Source organism: Cryptomeria japonica, chromosome 1 (assembly GCF_030272615.1).
Source record: "Cryptomeria japonica chromosome 1, Sugi_1.0, whole genome shotgun sequence".
NCBI classification, from domain to species: domain Eukaryota; kingdom Viridiplantae; phylum Streptophyta; class Pinopsida; order Cupressales; family Cupressaceae; genus Cryptomeria; species Cryptomeria japonica.
The window spans coordinates 593,170,017-593,188,708 of NC_081405.1; the positions used below are offsets into that span (position 1 = coordinate 593,170,017).

Here is an 18,692-nt window from a genome sequence, read left to right on the forward strand (position 1 = left end):
ATTAAAATAAATAATAAATAATGTATAATGTTTTTTAAAATTTTTTAAAATATAATATTTGAATTTTCTTATTAAATTTTTATATATTATTGTTTATTTTTAATTCTATTAAACTAATAATAATAATTTTTTATATTTAGTAAATGTTTTATGCATTATTATTTTTATTTTGTTGTATTAAAATAATTTTAAATACATTATTAATATGAATGAATTTTAATTTTTTCACTAATAGTCACATCTAGCAAAGCTTGCAAACTGTGGACGCACAACCACGACACATAGACCTGTTCAACATGCAAGATGTGGAAGCAAACGCTAGACACGTGTAGAATCAAAAATTAAAAAAATCATTGGCGAAAATACCAAGGACTACTCCGAAAAAGTATAAATGAGAATAAATCAGATTAATAAAAAAAATCAATCCAACCAAATATTAAATTTCATTTAAAAGATATTCAATTTATTTCTATAGGATTTATAAAGATCTATTTATGATTTATTATTAATATTTAATACATGTAATTTTTATTATATTTCTCGATATAGTAATTATTAGTAGTTATAAATGCATTTGGCACATGCCAATGACTACACGCACCCCTTCCTTCTACATTTCTTTTTGGAAAAACCATCAAGACAATGTTGTTCTTTACCATTATACCTAACAGGTACATTAACCTTCTCTAACCAATCTCTTCTACAATCACATTTCTAGTCTCTTGTTTAATATATGTTACCTATTCTAAAATTTGATATCTTGTCCAAGGGGTTGAGCTTAGTTGGTTAAAGCATTGAGTTCTCAATGTGGAGACCCAAGTTCAACTCTCATGAGGGACACCTTTGTGTGGAATTCTAAGTTGTGACCCTTGGTCTTCCAATTGTATCGTGGATGCTCGAATGAACAAAAAATGAATTTTGTGATTCTATGATACTTAATACAAAAAAAATAAAATTGATATCTCTCGACCTAATTTAGGGAGATTTTATAAAGTATAGGTATGCTAACATTAATCTTTGTTAAACCTCCGTCTCGCTGAGGAGAAAAAACGGGGAGAATGAACTCAACCGGTCCATTTCAGATAAGTAACTCCTTAGGCGTAATTAGGTTTTCGGAAAAACCTCTCGCTGCAGAGAGAATTTGTTTCAGAAATCGGAGCGCCGCTGCGAACTCGGATTTTTTCTAAAGCAAAATAGTGTTCCTGAATATTGCTGGCTGTTCTCGTTATTCTGGAGATTTGTGCTTCTACCTGAAACCAACCGTTGCGAAGAGAGAAGATTTTAAACTGCGAAATATAAACCTCAGTTCTGTTTGGAGCTTAAACAGCAGGTTCGTCGCGATGGGGTTAGAGAGAGTAAAAGATATCCAGGTGAGCTCTGTAACACAGCTGAAGTTTCAGGAGAAGCAGAAGAAGAAGGCTAAATCAGGGGGCTTTGAGTCCTTAGGTTTGAGTCCCCCAATTTTCAGAGCAGTAAAACGGAAGGGCTATCGAGTTCCCACCCCAATACAGCGGAAGACAATGCCCTTGATAATGTGTGGATTGGATGTTGTTGCCATGGCCAGGACTGGATCGGGGAAAACTGCAGCATTTTTGATACCATTGCTGGAGAAGCTGAAGGGGCATTCACCTGGTGCAGGAGTAAGAGCACTTGTTTTGTCTCCAACCAGGGAGCTGGCACTTCAGACTTTTAAGTTTTGCAAAGAGCTCGGTCGCTATACAGGTATCATTCAAAGCTTATGCCTCAAACCATTTGAATTTTCTGCACTTGTAAACATCAGACCAAACTCGACTTTAAAACTGAAAACCTTAAGAACACTTAAACGAAAACCTCAAGCGCTTTCTAAAACTGCTCTCCTACTACTCTGAGAAAGGAGTTTCTCCACAACCATCTTCAATTGCTTCTTTAGCTTCCATCTGAAGTTTTTCAACTTCAGATTGATTATCGCATCTATTCTTAGGTTAATCCATTGCTGGCAGCCTCGTCGTTCCAAACAATCCATGCCATTCTTGTCAGAGGGGAAATGACGGTAATAATTTATGTTTTATTGATATACAAAAATAAAGTTCACATAGTATGTTTAAAACAAAATCAGAGGCCAAAAAAGGCTGCACCGCTAACTAAAAACATTCCTACCAAAAACGCTTTAACCAGTCAACCACCAACCTGCCCAAATACATCCAAAATTTCTAAACTCTGGCTAAAAAGACACCACACAAAAAGGGACATGTCACCCCCTAAAAACAGAAAGCGGCAACTCACTGGACTTTCTTCCGGCGGTTGCATCTCACCACCTTGGCTCCTCTGTTCTCCAACGACCTCGTCGGCCTAGGACGCAGCACCCGACTCTGCTCCTGCTCAGCCTCTGCCTTTGCCTGCGCTATGACATCCTCCAATTCTTTGATTTCAATGTACATTTTCAAGGCATCCCAACCCCTTCTGGCCTCTTGAGTGCGGTGGAATCTGCATATTCCTTTTGCCCATCGAAGGAATGGGAATAAACTTGCATTGCCGCCATATGCTCCGTCCTCCACACCTTTGCGGCCGTCGAACCCCACACCCGGCTCCGCCCATTCCAGAAACGAATCCAATCCTATCAGATAATCTTCATGGATAATAGTCTGCATCACCTTCTTCACCGTGGCCGTGTCTTCGCCCAATTCCAGACCCCAAGCCATAATGAGAGCATAGACATCCATTCTGGGTTTAAATCTAAATTTGAGTTGGCTGAAAGCCCCCCCCAACCACAAATGCTGCACTCTGGGCTAGCAATTCATCAGGGAATTTGAACATCTTTTGAAGCTGGCCTATACTAATTTCACCGAAGAAAGCAAATATCCGTCTCTTGCTTCGCAGGGAGAAGTTGGCCTCCATGCGTGCTTCAAAACCGCAACCCCCCTGTGCAGAATGAAATTTGAAACCTTCTCAGAGCTCCGTTTCAAGTGTTAATGCTTTCATATTAACACTTCGGATGAGAAGGGAGTGAAATAAATGTCATCTCATGCTTCATAAAAGACATCATTAACAAGGCGCCTCGCTAAACTTGAACGCCGCCTTTAACTCACATACTTCTGACACCGTACACTTCGTTCGCTATGCCATTAATGTGATCACCCGCTGCCGCCTCAAAACTGACAGTGCAAAAATCCTCCCATCTCAATTTACCCACTTCAGCAAATGTGAGAGCCCACTTGGATAAAATGTCTGCCTCGACATTACCAGTGCATTTAGCATGGCTTAATTGAACATCCTCAAAATACTTCAACTCTTCAAGGACGTTGTGGATCCAACCTTGTAAGTGCCATGCATCAATTCCTTTCTTCATTAAAGCTAGGATGATAATTAGAGAGTCACCCTCTAAGTGCAATTTCCTAGCGCGTAGCATCTGACACATCCTAACAGCTAGCAGAACAGCTGTCACTTCAGCCAAATTATTCGAACCATTCATCAATCTTTGGGCACCAATGGCCAAAGTATCCCCCTTCCAATTCTACACAATAACTCCAACCCCCGAAGGTCCTGGGTTACCTTTAGAAGTCCCATCAAAATTTGCTTTCCACCTACCCTCCAACGGTCTCTCCCATTTAACAGACTCTTCAACTTGGTTGGTTTTAACCCAACTAAGCTCCTTAACGGGCCCCAAAGAAAATGACTATTGTCTTGCTCCTAAGATGTGATTTTGTCAACTTCTTTTCCCTGTTGCTGGGCCTTAAAGGCCTCTGAACTCTGCAAGCTTCCCACAACCACGGAGGAAAGTTCCCCTACCTGAGCCATAGGGGCAATAATAGGCTCCATAGAAGGAGAACCCCTCTAGCAAGTTGCAAAGCATCCATGATTTCTCCAAAAATAGTTCTCATTAAAGGCAGGTCCTCTAAACTGTAAGCAACGACCATGTGAGGATTGTATACTAACAGGGAGAAAAACAGGTCACACACACAAACGCTGACATAGTTACTGAAGGAGCCATCTGCATCTGGATGAAATTTCACAAAAAACACCAATCTTTTCTGTCAATAGCCGAATCATCTTAGAGTTTATACAAACCAGAGGAAGATTACAAAAACAGATCAATAAAGGAACCTTCGAAAAAGAGATCTAGTAAGGATAAAAAAAATGTTGCCACAGGGCACATAAACAAACCGATTCTCTTGTAATACCACAGACCATCGGAGCCAAACAAAATTCCACTCCTTAGTCATCTGAAAAAGAAGAAGAAAGAATACTCTTAGAAAGAATAGAGATAGAAGACGTTTTGATATCTGTGCAAAAGGACTCCATCTACCTGGCAATCTCAACAATATCCAAATTTCTATCCACAAATCTGCATATCATATCTTTAGACTTACGATCTGATGAAATTTCTTTAACATTTTCATCTGGAAAAAACAAAACCATAGGATTGGATGCCATGATGAGAGGAATATTTCCCATAGAACACTCATCACCCTTTGTAGTCCCTTTCTAAGTTTCTAGAACATTTCTAATTTTTGCTGTAAAACAATAATTCCAACTTAGAACGATAACTGGATTATATCATAAATATATTTTAATCTTAAATAGTGAAATTTTATTATGATATTCAATTTAATAATTCTATGAATAATTCTGAAAATAGAACTTATCTTGGTTTTCTGTGTTAATTTTGTGCCCTAGATCAGTAATCAGATTTATGTCTTTTAATTATGCCCTAGTTTGTTAATCAGATTTTTAATATTTTATTAGACCATAATTCAGTAAACTCAGAAATGAAACAAGTAAACAAGAGACAAACGCAAATACCCTAGGAAAACCTCCAAGGAGGAAAAACCCAGCATTAAAGACCCACAGGTCAGATTATATATTCTCTCTTAATTGCACAAATACAATACTTAGCTTGCTTCTCCAGATCTGATCCCTTTTGTATGTTAGATCTGCACTTCTAAGCACTTCAAGTCTGCACCAAAAGTGGCCTATATCCTCTTGGACAAGTTCGCACAATCCTTGACAAATTCGCACAATCCTTGGATAAATTTGCACTTTTATTAGCAGAGCTAATTCACTGATTGCATTGATGATTAAATTGTGTTTGCACTTTAACTTTATTTATATGGATCTTTTGACCAAGGTCAGCCTCAATCCTTTTTGGCACCAATTTATATTTTTTGTGGCGTGAGTCCTTTTTGGTGTAGCGTGGAGGATGGGGCTGGACTTGTCTTGGGGCCACGCTACCCCTTAAGGATAGGACCCAGTCCTAAATGGGTTCGGATGTTGTCTTAAGGCAATCCGAACCCATCTTTCCCTAGTTATAAACAACATTCTGCAATGTCCCTAACTCAGCAATAGCAAGATTAAGGGTTTTCATCCTTAACTTGCTAAGAGAATTTAAGGGGTTTCATCCTTAGAGCTCTTAGTTTACCTTAAAGGTCAACATTTGGATTTTCGTCCAAGACTCGATGATGAAAAATAAAGGTCCTCATCCTTAGATCTCCTGATTCCTCCTTCAGGGTTTATTTGCAAGTCACTTTCTATTTTCCAAATTGATTTCTTGATTGATTCCTTTCTTTTCTCTACCCCAGGAAATGATTTGCTCTTTACATCCATTTCTTGAAGGATTCACCACCCTTCACAAGAAATGAGTCACCCCTTTTGGCTGTTGATAAATTATTATTAACTTCTAACTAATCATTCCTTAATTCTTGTTCTCTCCACAATGAAATGATCTCCCTTTTATATCATGTTTGAGGGAGCCACAATTTTTCATCACAATTATTTGCTCTTATAACTCCAATAAACACAATCATTCATTTGCTACCCTTTGTCGTTTTTAGTAAAATATAACTTAATCTTTTTATAATTCTTTTCCTTTTTATTATTTCATTAACTGCATGGGCACTACTATATACATCAATCACCCAGGCAATAAATTTAATTGGCTACGATCTGGTGGGGGCATGATACCCTTGAACGGTGAAGGCCCCTATCTGTATGACCCTATCCAATAAATAACCCTCTGCATTCCATCTATGCTTTGATCCTGAGTGGGTCAATATCAACAGTGCCCAAATCACCCATAACTTTCGTAAACCTTTTAGACACAACCCCCAAGACCTTAAATAAACCAGGAAACAGCCTCCCCTCTTCTCTCAACAGAAGAGACAAGCAAAAGACCCTGCAAGTTATTCTAATTTTTTGTAAATTTGTGAAATTACAATCATATATGTATCCGCATCCATATAAAGTAGCCATATCCATGTCAGATATTGTATCTGTATCCATGTCCATGCAACTTTGCTAGAATCAGCTAAAATCCATAATAAACAATAATTGCTGTGAGTATTTTGTAAAAGATTTGAAATTTGGCGGCTTCTGTAGTTTTTTATTTTCTGTGGACCACCTTCACCTAAGAATAGCAGTGATGGTCCCCCTCCATAGGACCTCACCCTTAGCTGTAGGATTGATTCTTTGCTTGCCCTCTTTGAAGTGACAAGACTTGCAAAGACAGGTAAGTACTAATCAAAACCATCAACAGAATATCCACTCAGAGGAAGGAAGCTGCATAACTACAAATTCATTTTATTCTTCTCCTGATTGTTCTTTGTGTGCTTGAAACGTGCATTACAATGGATATCTGTCTTTCTGTTCTCTTAGACTAGCATGGTCCCATATCCTTGATGAAATCACTCCATTTGTTGTCATTAGGCTGAACCATTTAGTTTTATTGCTGTATACATGTAAATGAAATTGGAAAATGGATTTATAATGGAAATTTCAATCCTCAAACAAATACTTTGCACAATGTTTCTTACGTGGGAAATCTGAAAACAGTTAAAACTCTAGTTTGCATGAGGCTTTTATTATATTCAACAATTTTGTCACATTTTGTGTATTTTACTTGTCATCTTTCTGGAATTGGCCGCAATTTAATAAATTTAAAATGCGCTATGTGTGTTTTTTTGTTGAGATATTTTGCTTCTTTGTTGCTTTCCTTACTATCCTCCGTTCTTCATTGTATATGATCAAAGTTAATTTTTTTCTTAACTTTGGGTCCTCCTTTGCTGCAGATCTCCAGGCCACCGTGCTTGTGGGTGGGGATAGCATGGAGACTCAGTTTGAAGAACTAGCTAAAAGCCCAGATATTATTATTGCAACGCCTGGTCGTCTCATGCATCATCTTGCTGAGGTAGAAGAAATGTCTTTGCGAACTGTGGAGTATGTAGTTTTTGATGAGGCAGACCGTTTGTTTGAGATGGGTTTTGCAGAGCAGCTACGAAAAATACTTGCTCAGTTGAGTGAGACCCGCCAAACATTGCTTTTTAGTGCAACCCTGCCTCGTTTGCTTGCTGATTTTGCAAAGGCAGGCCTTCGAGATCCTCAACTTGTACGACTAGATTTGGAGAATAAGATTAGTCCTGATCTCAAACTTACATTCTTTACTTTGCGACATGAAGATAAATATGCTGCATTGCTGCATCTGGTAAGAGAGCAGATTGGTACTGATCAGCAAACATTGATTTTTGTTGCAACAAAACACCATGTGGAATTCTTAAATGAATTATTTAGGGAAGAAGGAATAGCGCTGTCTGTTGTGTATGGTGATATGGATCAAGCTGCCCGCAAAATTCATCTTGCAAAGTTCAGGGCAAGGAAAACAATGTTATTACTTGTAACCGATGTTGCTGCCAGAGGGATTGATATTCCTCTTCTGGATAATGTGGTCAATTATGATTTTCCTCCGAAACCTAAACTATTTGTTCACAGAGTAGGTCGTGCTGCCCGTGCTGGTCGAACTGGTACAGCATATTCATTTGTAACATCAGAAGACATGCCATATCTTTTGGACTTGCATCTTTTCCTGTCAAAACCTGTTCGACCAGCGCCGACTGAGGACGAGGTTGCAAGTGACAGAGAAAAAGTTTTGTCTAGGATCAATGAAATGGTTGAGAAAGGGGAATCCATTTATGGACGTTTTCCACAATCTGTGTTGGATTTAGTCTCTGAAAAGATACGGGAGCTATTTGATGAGTCCAATGAGCTTAGAGCTTTGCAGAAGGCATCTGCAAATGCATTTTCTTTATATTCCAAGACAAAGCCATCTGCATCAAGAGAATCTGTAAAAAGAGCAAAGGATTTACCTCGGGAAGGGCTACATCCAATTTTTAAAAATGAAATTGGTAGTAGTGAGACTGCTGCTCTAGCTTTTTCAGAGCGGTTGAAAAAATTCAGGCAAGATAATCATGCATATTGGAAGCACTTTCTATGTGGTTTGTCTTGTATGAAGTGAAGCTTCTTATGTGGGATTGAATCTGTTATCTATGTAGTGTTCTGAATGAATGGACAATATAAAAATTTCAGACTAGAGAGCTTGTCCTATTGATAGACACACTGGCATTTCATTAAAATTTAAAATCAATCTACCAAAAAAGCATTTTCATGGTTGCACCTTTTTTTCTTACTTGTGATTAAGAGAATGCGGTTTGCATGTTGAGTGCAAGAGTTTTATGTTTTGGTGCTTGAGAATTTTGCATGTTAGTATAATTTATCGTTGTCTCATTTTTTAATTATTGTAATTCTTAGATTGCAACAAAATATTGTAATTTTGTCGTCCTTTTTGAGGTAGAATGGAAGATATTCTAAGGTATTATTGGGCTGAATGTAGGCCTAAGCAAACAGTTCTGGAGACTGAAGGGGAAGCAGCAAAAGCAAAGCGTATGCAGGTTTTTTTCTTATCCTTTAAACTGATATCATGATTGTGCTTTTGCTATGTTATACTTTGGCAGTGATTTTTTACAAAAGCCTTGTGATGGGGAGGTTTCATAAATAAAACTGGGCTTCCGACAGAAACTTGGTCGTTGCATATGCAGTTGCTTTTTACCAGAAAGAAATAGAACCTTATTGATATGAATTTTCTAATAATGATATGAAGATGGCAATCTCAATATGTTGAGTGTTTTCAAAGAATATTAGCCTGCTAATTTTTTAAGATTATAACATATCCTTTGTACTGATATTTTCCAGCCTTGCTGATATTGTTATAGATGCCTTTCATACTGTCTTTTAAAAAAATGCATTTTTTAATTAAAAAAGCATTTTACGTCACATTTTCATGTCAACAAAATCGATAAGAGGTTCTAATGTACCATGTATGGCTTCTAATCATAAAAACACAATAGCCTCCAGCATAGTATAAACAATACAAAGTGTATTATCCCAGCCAACAACAAGATACACAAGTTGTCTTGCCAGAATTATGCTTGATTGAAATAATGTACACTGCATTTTATGTCATTCTCATCTAGAGAAATTGAGGAAACCAAAAGCCATAATATAATGATAAATAAATAAAGAGATTAATAAGGTGAAACTAATCTATATATAAAAGTGAATTGATAAGTGGTTGTGGAAACCATAATTTAAAAAATCGGCAAGTAATTGCAACACTTTATTTGATGGGTGGGTAGATGTTTGGTGTGTGACACTCCTTAACTTTTTGGTGGCTTTAGGAAAACAATTGGTCTTGTTGAAGTTAGTTGACGTCTCCAGTGAAGTAAAAAATATTGAGATCTTGTCTAGTTTGTTGAATGAGGTGGTGATGGAGGTGGAAGTGGATAATGTTATCCAGATAATTATGGTCTACGGATCTGCATTTGTGGCAGCTAGTAGATTACTAGAGGTGAGGCACCTTACTACATTATTTTGGAGTCCTTGTGCTGCCAATTGCCTTGGCCTTCTTTTTGAGGACATATTGAAATCAAGCTGGGTAAGTAATGTAGTGGAAGATGCAAGAATATTACCAAATACTTCTACATCTGTGTCACACCTTTCTAGAAATATAGTGGTTTTAGGTAAGCCAACAATTTGATTACTCTTGGGTGTCTTGAGTAAGGTGCACAATGAGCTTTCTGTTGTGACCTAATCACACATCACCCCATCCCAGATGGGAACCCCATACTTTTTAGGCCCTCTCAGTCTTTTGTTTTGGTTTTTGGGGTCTTTTGGTGGCAGTCTTGTCAGTCTCTCTGCTTTGGAGTGTTCGGGGGTTAAATTGATTAAGTCTGCTTTTTGTTTGAGTGAATTTGGTGAAGTCTAGGGTCTGTTTCGTCAATTTTAGGGTTTCTGGCTTTAGTCCTAGATTTTAGAGTTTTCATTAGGTTTTTGGAAAAATTGAGCATAGAATTGGAATCAGGACCCTTAAAGGAACCTCTCAGTAAAATTTCAACCAAAATGGAGTGACTTTCTATTTTTAGAAAGTTCCTATTTTTTAGGGATTTTATCGAGTCCCGAAATGTCTTCATTTTGCCAAAAATCAACCTTACTATTTTTAGTAAGTCATTCTTGTTTCCTGTTTTGGGATCTAACACTGACATCTTGAAAAGTTTCGACTTCTGGAAAGTTCATTTGTGACAGGACCATTCATGCAAGCAACGAAGACCAAACATTCACGACTATTCCTAAATCCGGAAGTTTTGAAAAGTAGATAGAATAAGCAAAAAATGGCTAAGTGCTGGGATCCATTCTTGAAGTGGAAAGCTTGAAAAATGTTCTAAGTCTGGGAAGAGTCACTTCAAATGGCAGTTCATCAGGAAATGATCAAATTGAAGGAGTCAAAGAAATCCCGAGGAGAATCCAAAATATTGTGAAATCCATGGTAAGAGTTAAAATCCGCCATAGAAAGTCACAAGGCGCCAAAATAGAGTCTCGATGGATAGCATGGAAATTGTAAATTTCCTCCCCTTATGCAAAAATCTGCCCTACTTCTCAAGAGGGCGCCAAATAGGAGAAGTCAGGGAGGAATGGAAAAAGTGTGAATTCCTTGGCCATGGTCAAAATCCGCCCCAAGCTTGTGAGGGACGCAAAACAAGGGGGTAGCATGGAAGATGGTAAAATGAATAAATTCCTTGGACAACTCAAAATACTGCCTTAGGAAGCAATGAGGCGCCCAAATGGATTGCTCTTGGAATGATGGAAAAACTAAAAATTCTTGGGCCTTAGTGAAATCCCGCTCTACTCCTTAGAAGGGCGCCAAAATGAAGTATGCATGGAAAATAGACAAAATCATGAATTCATTGGCCATGGTCAAAATCCGCCCCAAGACAAGTAAGGGTGCCAAAGTGAAGGATGCATGGAAAAACAAACCAATGATGAATTCCTCCTTCATGAGAAATAGCGCCCAAAGGTGAGGAAGGGCGCCAAAGTTGGGTTGCCAAGGATAATAGAGAAAATTATGAATTCCTTGCCTTGGTGGAAATGGCACGCAATGATGGTGTAGGGCGCAAAATGGAGGTAATGAAAGAAGATTGAAACGTTATTAAATTACCCCCTCATGAAGAAATAGCGCCCAAAGGTGATGAAGAGCGCCAAAGGTAAGGAGTCTTGGAAAACATGAAAAACATTGTATTCCATCACTTATTAAAAAATTCTGCCCTACTCCTGAGGAAGGCACCAAGGTGGGGTCAGCAAGGAAAGAGAAGAAATTTGTTGAAAACCTCCTTTGAGTCTTCCATGTAGAAGCATGATTTTGAAAATCAAATGGCCAAGGATGTAATGATGAATTCCTTCATGAAGTGAATTCCACACCTAAGTTGGAAAACTGAAAATTTGTCTAAGCCATGAAAATCCAAGGGTCAAGGAGGAAGGAAAAGCAAAAATCCCCTTGGGAATTTTTTTGAAATTTCTATTTCTAGACACCAAATCTTATGAGAATCCGGAAATTTTTACAAATTTGGAATCGACAAAGATTTCCCTCTCTAATGGACCTGGGTCCTAAATTTTAGGGAGATCCCTAAAAAATAGGAGATGTTGGAAAAACATGGAAAATTCCCTCCCAAGCAGGAAAAGTCAAGCTAAGATGGTAAATCAAGTGAATCTCGAAGAATATTCAAATTTCCCTCCAAAACTTGAAAGAATGAAAAATTAATGAGTTGGCTAAAGAATATTCTAAGTATGATGATGACTTAGTGCATTAAGAGAAATTTCCAAATTCGAACTCAACTACAAGGGAAGTTCCATTTGCATGGTGCAGTGATTGGGAAAGTATGACGCATAATTAATGAAACTACCAAATTGGATTCTTTCCAACTTAGCAACATGATTTGAGGAATTCTATATAAGCATGGAGATGCATTTCATTTCTCATGTGCAGGATTTAAGAAAGAAGAGTTGGGGAAGTACTGAAAGGTCATACTTAGTGGATTTTTCATCATTTTCAAGGAGCTTTTCAGGATGGTGGAATCAAGCAAGGCATCTACCATCACTCGACAAGCACAGATAAAAGCGAAGATGAAGGGCTTTCTGCCGGTTTCCCATATAAATTCTAGATGGAAGGAGATCAGCGATACAAATCTAGGCACATTCAATTTGGCTGCCTTCAAGATCAGAATGTTCGGAACAACAGGATATAATCCATCCTCAACAGTTGTCAAGTTCGTCAAGAGCGGAATTGTTGCAGCAGTTTGTTTTCCTCCTGCTATTCAGTGTCCAGATTTGATTTTGGAATGCGCAAAGCATTACGATCCAGAGCGGAAGACAATTTCAACGTCAAATGGTAGGCTATTGGCGACATTGACTCTGAAGTCGATTGGTGAAGCTTTCGGAATTCCATCACACCATTCCATGACATACAAGACTGTTAGCGAAGCTCAAGCAATGTATGAAGCGGGTCCTGCCGGGTGTCCTGATTTAATCAACAAATAGTGGTTGTTGAAGCCTAGGTCACATGTCTCCAAAATGCCAAAGACTCACTATCTTTGAGTTCAAACAGGAATATATGGACCTGATTAAAATGCTGAGTAGGGTAATGGGATGTTCGCACATTGTGAATTTTGAAACATGGATGTTCTTCTACATTGGTGAGATCATGAATGCAAGTGGGTTAGTAGATTGGGCTAGATTGATCAGCCATTACTTGCACGAATGGCTGAGGGACTTGAAAGAAAGGAAATCTCAATCTTTCTTCATGAGCTCCTACATAATTTATATGCTTGCAAGAAGGGGAGGATTTGATGGTTTGCCAACAAGTGGAATCATGGGTTGCGGACCAGCCTAGCTGAAAGTACATGAGTGTTATCTTCAATTGCATCTTCACAATGTTAGTTCTTACAAGCTGGCGAACGACACCTTCACTATGTACCTGACAAGACTTATGCAGAAAGAATTGCACACAAGGGTGTCGCCACAAGCTAGGGCCCTAGTTCAGAAGTATGGAGCCACATTCTTACAATTTCCGAAATTCACCTATATTAGGACGCAAGGATTCTCATTCTAGTTCGACAAATTGCCAAGGTATCCATCTGACAAATTGGTACTACTTGAACTCATGAGGCAGTTAACAGCCTATGATCAATTGCAGAAGAAGAAGAAGAAGCAATCTATTGAATTCCCAGTTGTCCTAGGTGATTTCGTGGAGGTGTGCCCAGGTTTGGAAGCAACTGAGAAAGCAGCAGAGGATTTAGCATTCTATCGCTTGGCATTTTATACATCCAGAGCTCAGTATGATCCTTATCGCTAAATTAGAAAGGTTGCTGGAGTGAAGTTCATACACAAATTTCACTTAGAAGATTATTGGGCATTTGCCAAGGATGACCTTGAAGTTTGGAAGAAAATGTATTCCAGACTGCCCCTTGACACCATCAGGATAAGTGAAATTTACCAAGTGCCGGATCAAGTGAAAGAGGATTCGGACTTAACGCAACTTGAATTTGAAAAAGTGAAAGATCAGCCCATTCATCTGCCAGACTGGTCGAAGCACGAAATTGATGATTTAAATATCCTGGCTAGACTTGTGTTGAAATTCACCAAACATTGGGTTGATCGTGAAAAATAAATTGAATGAATGATTCAATAATCAGATAATTACATTGAACGATATACACGTATATATAGAGGTTACAAGACGATGTTCTATAAATAGAACTAGTCGTTAAAGTGAAATCAAATAAGCTAAAAAGCTTAAAAAGCTAAATATAGCTTAAAGGCCAAATAATAAAAAGTTGATTTAACAAGCAAAATAAGTCGACTAAAAAGCTAAATAGCTAAATAAGTCGGCAACTAAGATGACTGCTAAAAATAGAAGATGACCATTATAGAAGATAATAATATTATTTTAACACCCTCCCTAATGGCCATCATACTCAATACCCTACAGAAGACACTGTAGGTGTTTTGATCACAAATTCAAAGAACACTCTGCTACTACAGAGACCCTCCTAGGATCTGCAGAATGTAAATGACCAAGAGTACCAAAAGCCATCCAATCTAATGTAGCCTTCACACGCGAATTAGAGATCTGGCACACACGAATAACTGAAGCCTGAAACCATGATTTTGAGGAAAAAATCAGCAAACCCTTTTGTAGAAGAGTACCAACTCCAAAATTGATTGCAAGATACCACGGTTGCAGATGTTCGCCCTGGCAGGGGCGACCCAAACTGACTGCAACAAAGATCGATATTTGAGGAGAAAAATCGATCAAAACCAGAGAACTTCGCGAATCACAAATCCCACGTGAACTTCGCATATTATAGATGTTTTTGAGGAAAAAATCGTAAAAACCAGCAAACAATTTTTGAAGAAAAAATCGTGAAAACCTAGAAATCTGAGGTTACAAAACTTCGTTTTTGTGGAAAAAAGGGTAAATCCTAGATGACCAAAATCTTACGCGAACATCGCGGATTACAGATGAGATAATTTTTAAGGGAAAATTATAAACCCTGCGAACAATTTTGGAAGAAAACAATGTGAAAACCTTGGGACCCGTGGGACAAGGTCTGGCTTAAATCAATCTTATCAAGGCAACAAGCGTTGTTTCTAGGTGTTGTTGCAATGTTTGATTTTCTGTCTGAGTTCCAACATGATGTTGGTCAAAGATGCCATCACGAAAATTGAGGCTGATTGAGGTCAACTGAGTGAAAGCAAGAGATAGAAGAATCTGATTTTAAAAAAATCAGAATGGAAGCAGCTGTTGAAAAAACTGAAACCTTGGAGAAGAATTTTGACACGAATTCCAAGGCACAAATTTCGAGGTTTGGGATAAAACTCATAAATTAAAATTTTCTGCAAACTTAAAACATGAAATTTTTCGTGAAAATAATCAGAAAAAATAATAATTTGCAGAAAGTAAAAAAATACCTCTGGTTTTTTTTGTAAAAAAAAGTAGAAAAAATATAGACGATTTTTTTTAAAAGCAAAAAAAACAGGGGCAAAAACCCTAGGTCAGATGTACAACATAAACAACGCTCGGAAGACATCAAAATTCCCAATGTCCACAGAATTAGAAGAAATTGCGGACTGTTTTTAAATTCCAAGGCAAATTCGTTGGCACAAAATTCGAGGCACAAAAAATGAGGCACCTAGAAAAATGAGATCAACCCAAAAAAGCTCTCGAAAAACCCACCAAGAATTTGTAATCGGAATGCAAATCTAATGGCTCAAAAATCGAGGCATGGAAAACGATGCACCCAAAAAAATATGATGACGACCCAGTTGAGGTCTCGAAAAATCCACCAAGAATTTGCAACCAGGATAAAATTCCAACTTGAGTTGAAGGATTAAAACCCTAGTCAAAATTTGTGGAAACCTTACGAAAATTTTCAACTTGCAAAAAAAAATCCACCCAGGAAGAGAAAAAGAACCTACTCTTTTAAAAAAAAAAAAAAAAGTTTAAAAAAAATCTCTTCAATAAAAACTTTGAAAATTTTTAATAACAAAAACTTTCAAATTTTTTAATTTCCATGCTCTGATACCATGAAAAATAAATTGAATGAATGATTCAATAATCGGATAATTACATTGAATGATATACACACGTATATATAGAGGTGACAAGATGATGTTCTATAAATAGAACTAGTCGTCAAAGTGAAATCAAATAAGCTAAAAAGCTTAAAAAGCTAAATATAGCTTAAAATAAGTCGACTAAATAAGCTAAATAAGTCGACCAAAAAGCTAAACAGCTAAATAAGTCGACAACTAAGATGATTGCTAAAAATAGAAGATGATCATTATAGAAGATGTTAATATTATTTTAGTAGATCGACAGATAAGGAAGTTGACAGAAGGAAATGTTCACTTGACCTATCAGTTGATGGGAAGTCTAGATTCCCATAGTGAAACAATTGAAGGATCTTTGTAGGCCCATGCAAAAGAAGAAGTCCGTCTTGATAAAGGGAAAAGTGCTCCGAAGAGGCCAAGGATGACAAGGAAGAAGGATGTCTAGCAGGAAGTTCATCATGAAGCACAACAGGAAATCCATCAAGAAGTTCAGCAAGAAATGCAACAGGAAGAACCTCTTCAAAAGAGAGCAAGGGTAGAAAGGGTGCAGTCACCAGCAAGTTCTTCTAGTGTGCGGGAGGTAGAAATGTTCACGTAGGAAAATCTAGTGGATCCTCCTCCAAGCAATACTCTAGCATTGGATATACTTAACATCATTGCTTCACACAGACCCAATCAACTAGGAAGTAAAAAACAGGGAAGTCCTCCACACCAGGAAGAAACTCGTTAGGATAGTTTCATAGAAGCCATCCTTGGCGAAATGGAGGAAGAATCACAGGAGCAAGAGCACATGGAAATCCATAGTCACTACATTCTCGCTCCTGATTGGCTGATGGATAGACTGAGGAGGGAGACAGAAAAAGGATGGATCAGCTGGTAGGAAAGAAGGCTCCCCGGAAATTTTCCAAGGTCGTGAGGGATGTATCCGGATCCCAGAACTTGCACATAGGTGAGCCCATAGTAGATAAGGATAAGAATGAAATCAGGTCAGAATATTATGTTATTAGACAGGTTGATCTTGGTCCTGCTTCCACGGGACAAGTAATTGGAGACTTCGAAGGATCTTCCTTAGCCATGAAAAGAAAAGATGCTGAAAACGAAGGCAGAATGTAAGAGGCTGAGGGAAGAAAATAGAGCCTTATGCGAGTAAATTAATAGTCTTAAACGACTGCTCAAGGGAGCAAGTCCCTCATTCATTCCTCCTCCTTCCCTCCCTGAGGAAGTTGTTGACGACACAGAGGTAATCAAAGCAATGGCACAAAATTCTAGGGAATGGGTAGAAGGTGTCTACACTGCAGCATGAAAGTTCATTGAGGACTTGGCTCAACTTCATTCTAGGTTCACGGCCTTTCAGAATAGATTGAAGGTAGCATAAGGTTTGTGGGAAGATGTTCACATATATCAGGACTTAACCATTCTGCGACTCAGGGCTCTAATGAAGATTCCAAAGCAATCACTAATTGATGGGAAAGTAATTCAAGAGAATGAGGTTTATGACTTTCTCCGGTGGTTCTGCACTGTTTGCTCTGGAAAGAACACCTTTGACAAATTTAGCATGGAGTCTTTAACTTTGAGATACTCAATCAGAAGGGTGCAAGAAGAAGTCATCAATGCAATTGAAGCACTAATTGCAAAGAAGCTCAATGAGAATGGAGTAACAATGAATTGCTTGAAATCCTAGTTGCATGAGTTCTTCTTCGTAGGTTCATTCACTAAGGAAGATTTTGCAAATGTTTCTTCATTTTCCAGTACAATGAAGAGGACACAGGAAATCATGGAGTGGGAAAGTTTCTTTTCCAAGAGTGAGGAGGAAATTACCTTGATGGAGTTTGATATTGAAAATGTGCCAAGTGTCTCCATCGCAGAGCTGGAAGCCGTCATCAGTAAATTCATTGCGTATGCAATTAATGAACGAGATAATGGTCGTCCATTCTTGGACGAGAATCTTTTGATTGAGTAGTGGCGATGCATTTACTGCTGGAATATTTTTTACTTAGTGGCGGCCCGGTCAATGCATGTTGAATGCATGAGGAATCTTTTTGCATGCAACTGTCTTATTAATGGTTTTATGACAGATTCTCTACACATGTAGCCATTGCATGGGGAATGATGGGCATTTATTTCTTGCATGGGAATATTTTTGTATTTTGGCCTTGGGCAAGTTTGATGTAATGCAGTGCATTTAATGCACAAATGAACGCCATTTTTGGGCTTATTGAATAAATTTTATATGGGCATGATGGGTATTAATTGCTGATTCCCACCTTGTTGCATCTTGAGTGGAGAATCTTTTAGGGTAAAACCCTAATTAGGGTTTGCATGTAGTCAAGGCCAAAAGCCTGAATAAAGGGGTGACCCCCCTCATTTGTAACAAAGGGGAGATTATTTTCTGAGATTGTTGCTAAGAGTTTTTGAAGCAAACACTTAATACATTGTTCCATTGTTGGTGTGTTCTTGTTTTTTTTGAAGCTCGCATGGTCTCACTCTCTTCACATAGATTAGATTTGCTTTCATGTTGTTAGGTGAACTGGATTTGATAGGGTTGCTTGTTGTGAAGTCCGTGCTCATACTTTTGGTGTGCAGTTGGTTGTTGCATATTGTGCAAAGTTAGCTTGTGCCTTTGTTATATGTGTATGTTTAACTTTGATTATCAGTGGAGATTGTTCAATTTGATGGTTTCTATTGGTGATTTGAAAATCCATAACACACCCTCTGAAGGTTGCACCGCCTTCGTGTAGTTGTGCTCATGTTGGCAAAACGAAGCGTGGTTGGATTTTGCATAAGTAATCCCATCTCTGTGTTCATAGGATTATATTAGTCTTAGCTTAGTTTTTTAAACCCTTTCCCATTTACTTTCAGCATACTTGAAATCTAAAAGGTCCCACAAAACATTGTTTTCAAAGCTAAATCATTCTTATCAAATCCTTCAACTTGCATAAATTTGTTAT

General features: G+C 38.0%; 1 protein-coding gene across 1 annotated transcript in view; it reads left to right on the forward strand.

Moving 5' to 3' along the window:
- Positions 1–1,000: 1,000 nt before the first annotated feature.
- Positions 1,001–18,692, forward strand: part of LOC131027893 (putative DEAD-box ATP-dependent RNA helicase 29) — a 62,587-nt gene continuing 44,895 nt past the window's right edge. Inside the window, exons 1-3 of the mRNA XM_057957998.2 lie at positions 1,001–1,722; positions 7,041–8,202; positions 8,636–8,693. Of these exons, the coding sequence (XP_057813981.1) occupies positions 1,341–1,722; positions 7,041–8,202; positions 8,636–8,693 (1,602 nt within the window). The 5' untranslated portion in view covers positions 1,001–1,340. The remainder of the gene's footprint in view (positions 1,723–7,040; positions 8,203–8,635; positions 8,694–18,692) is intronic.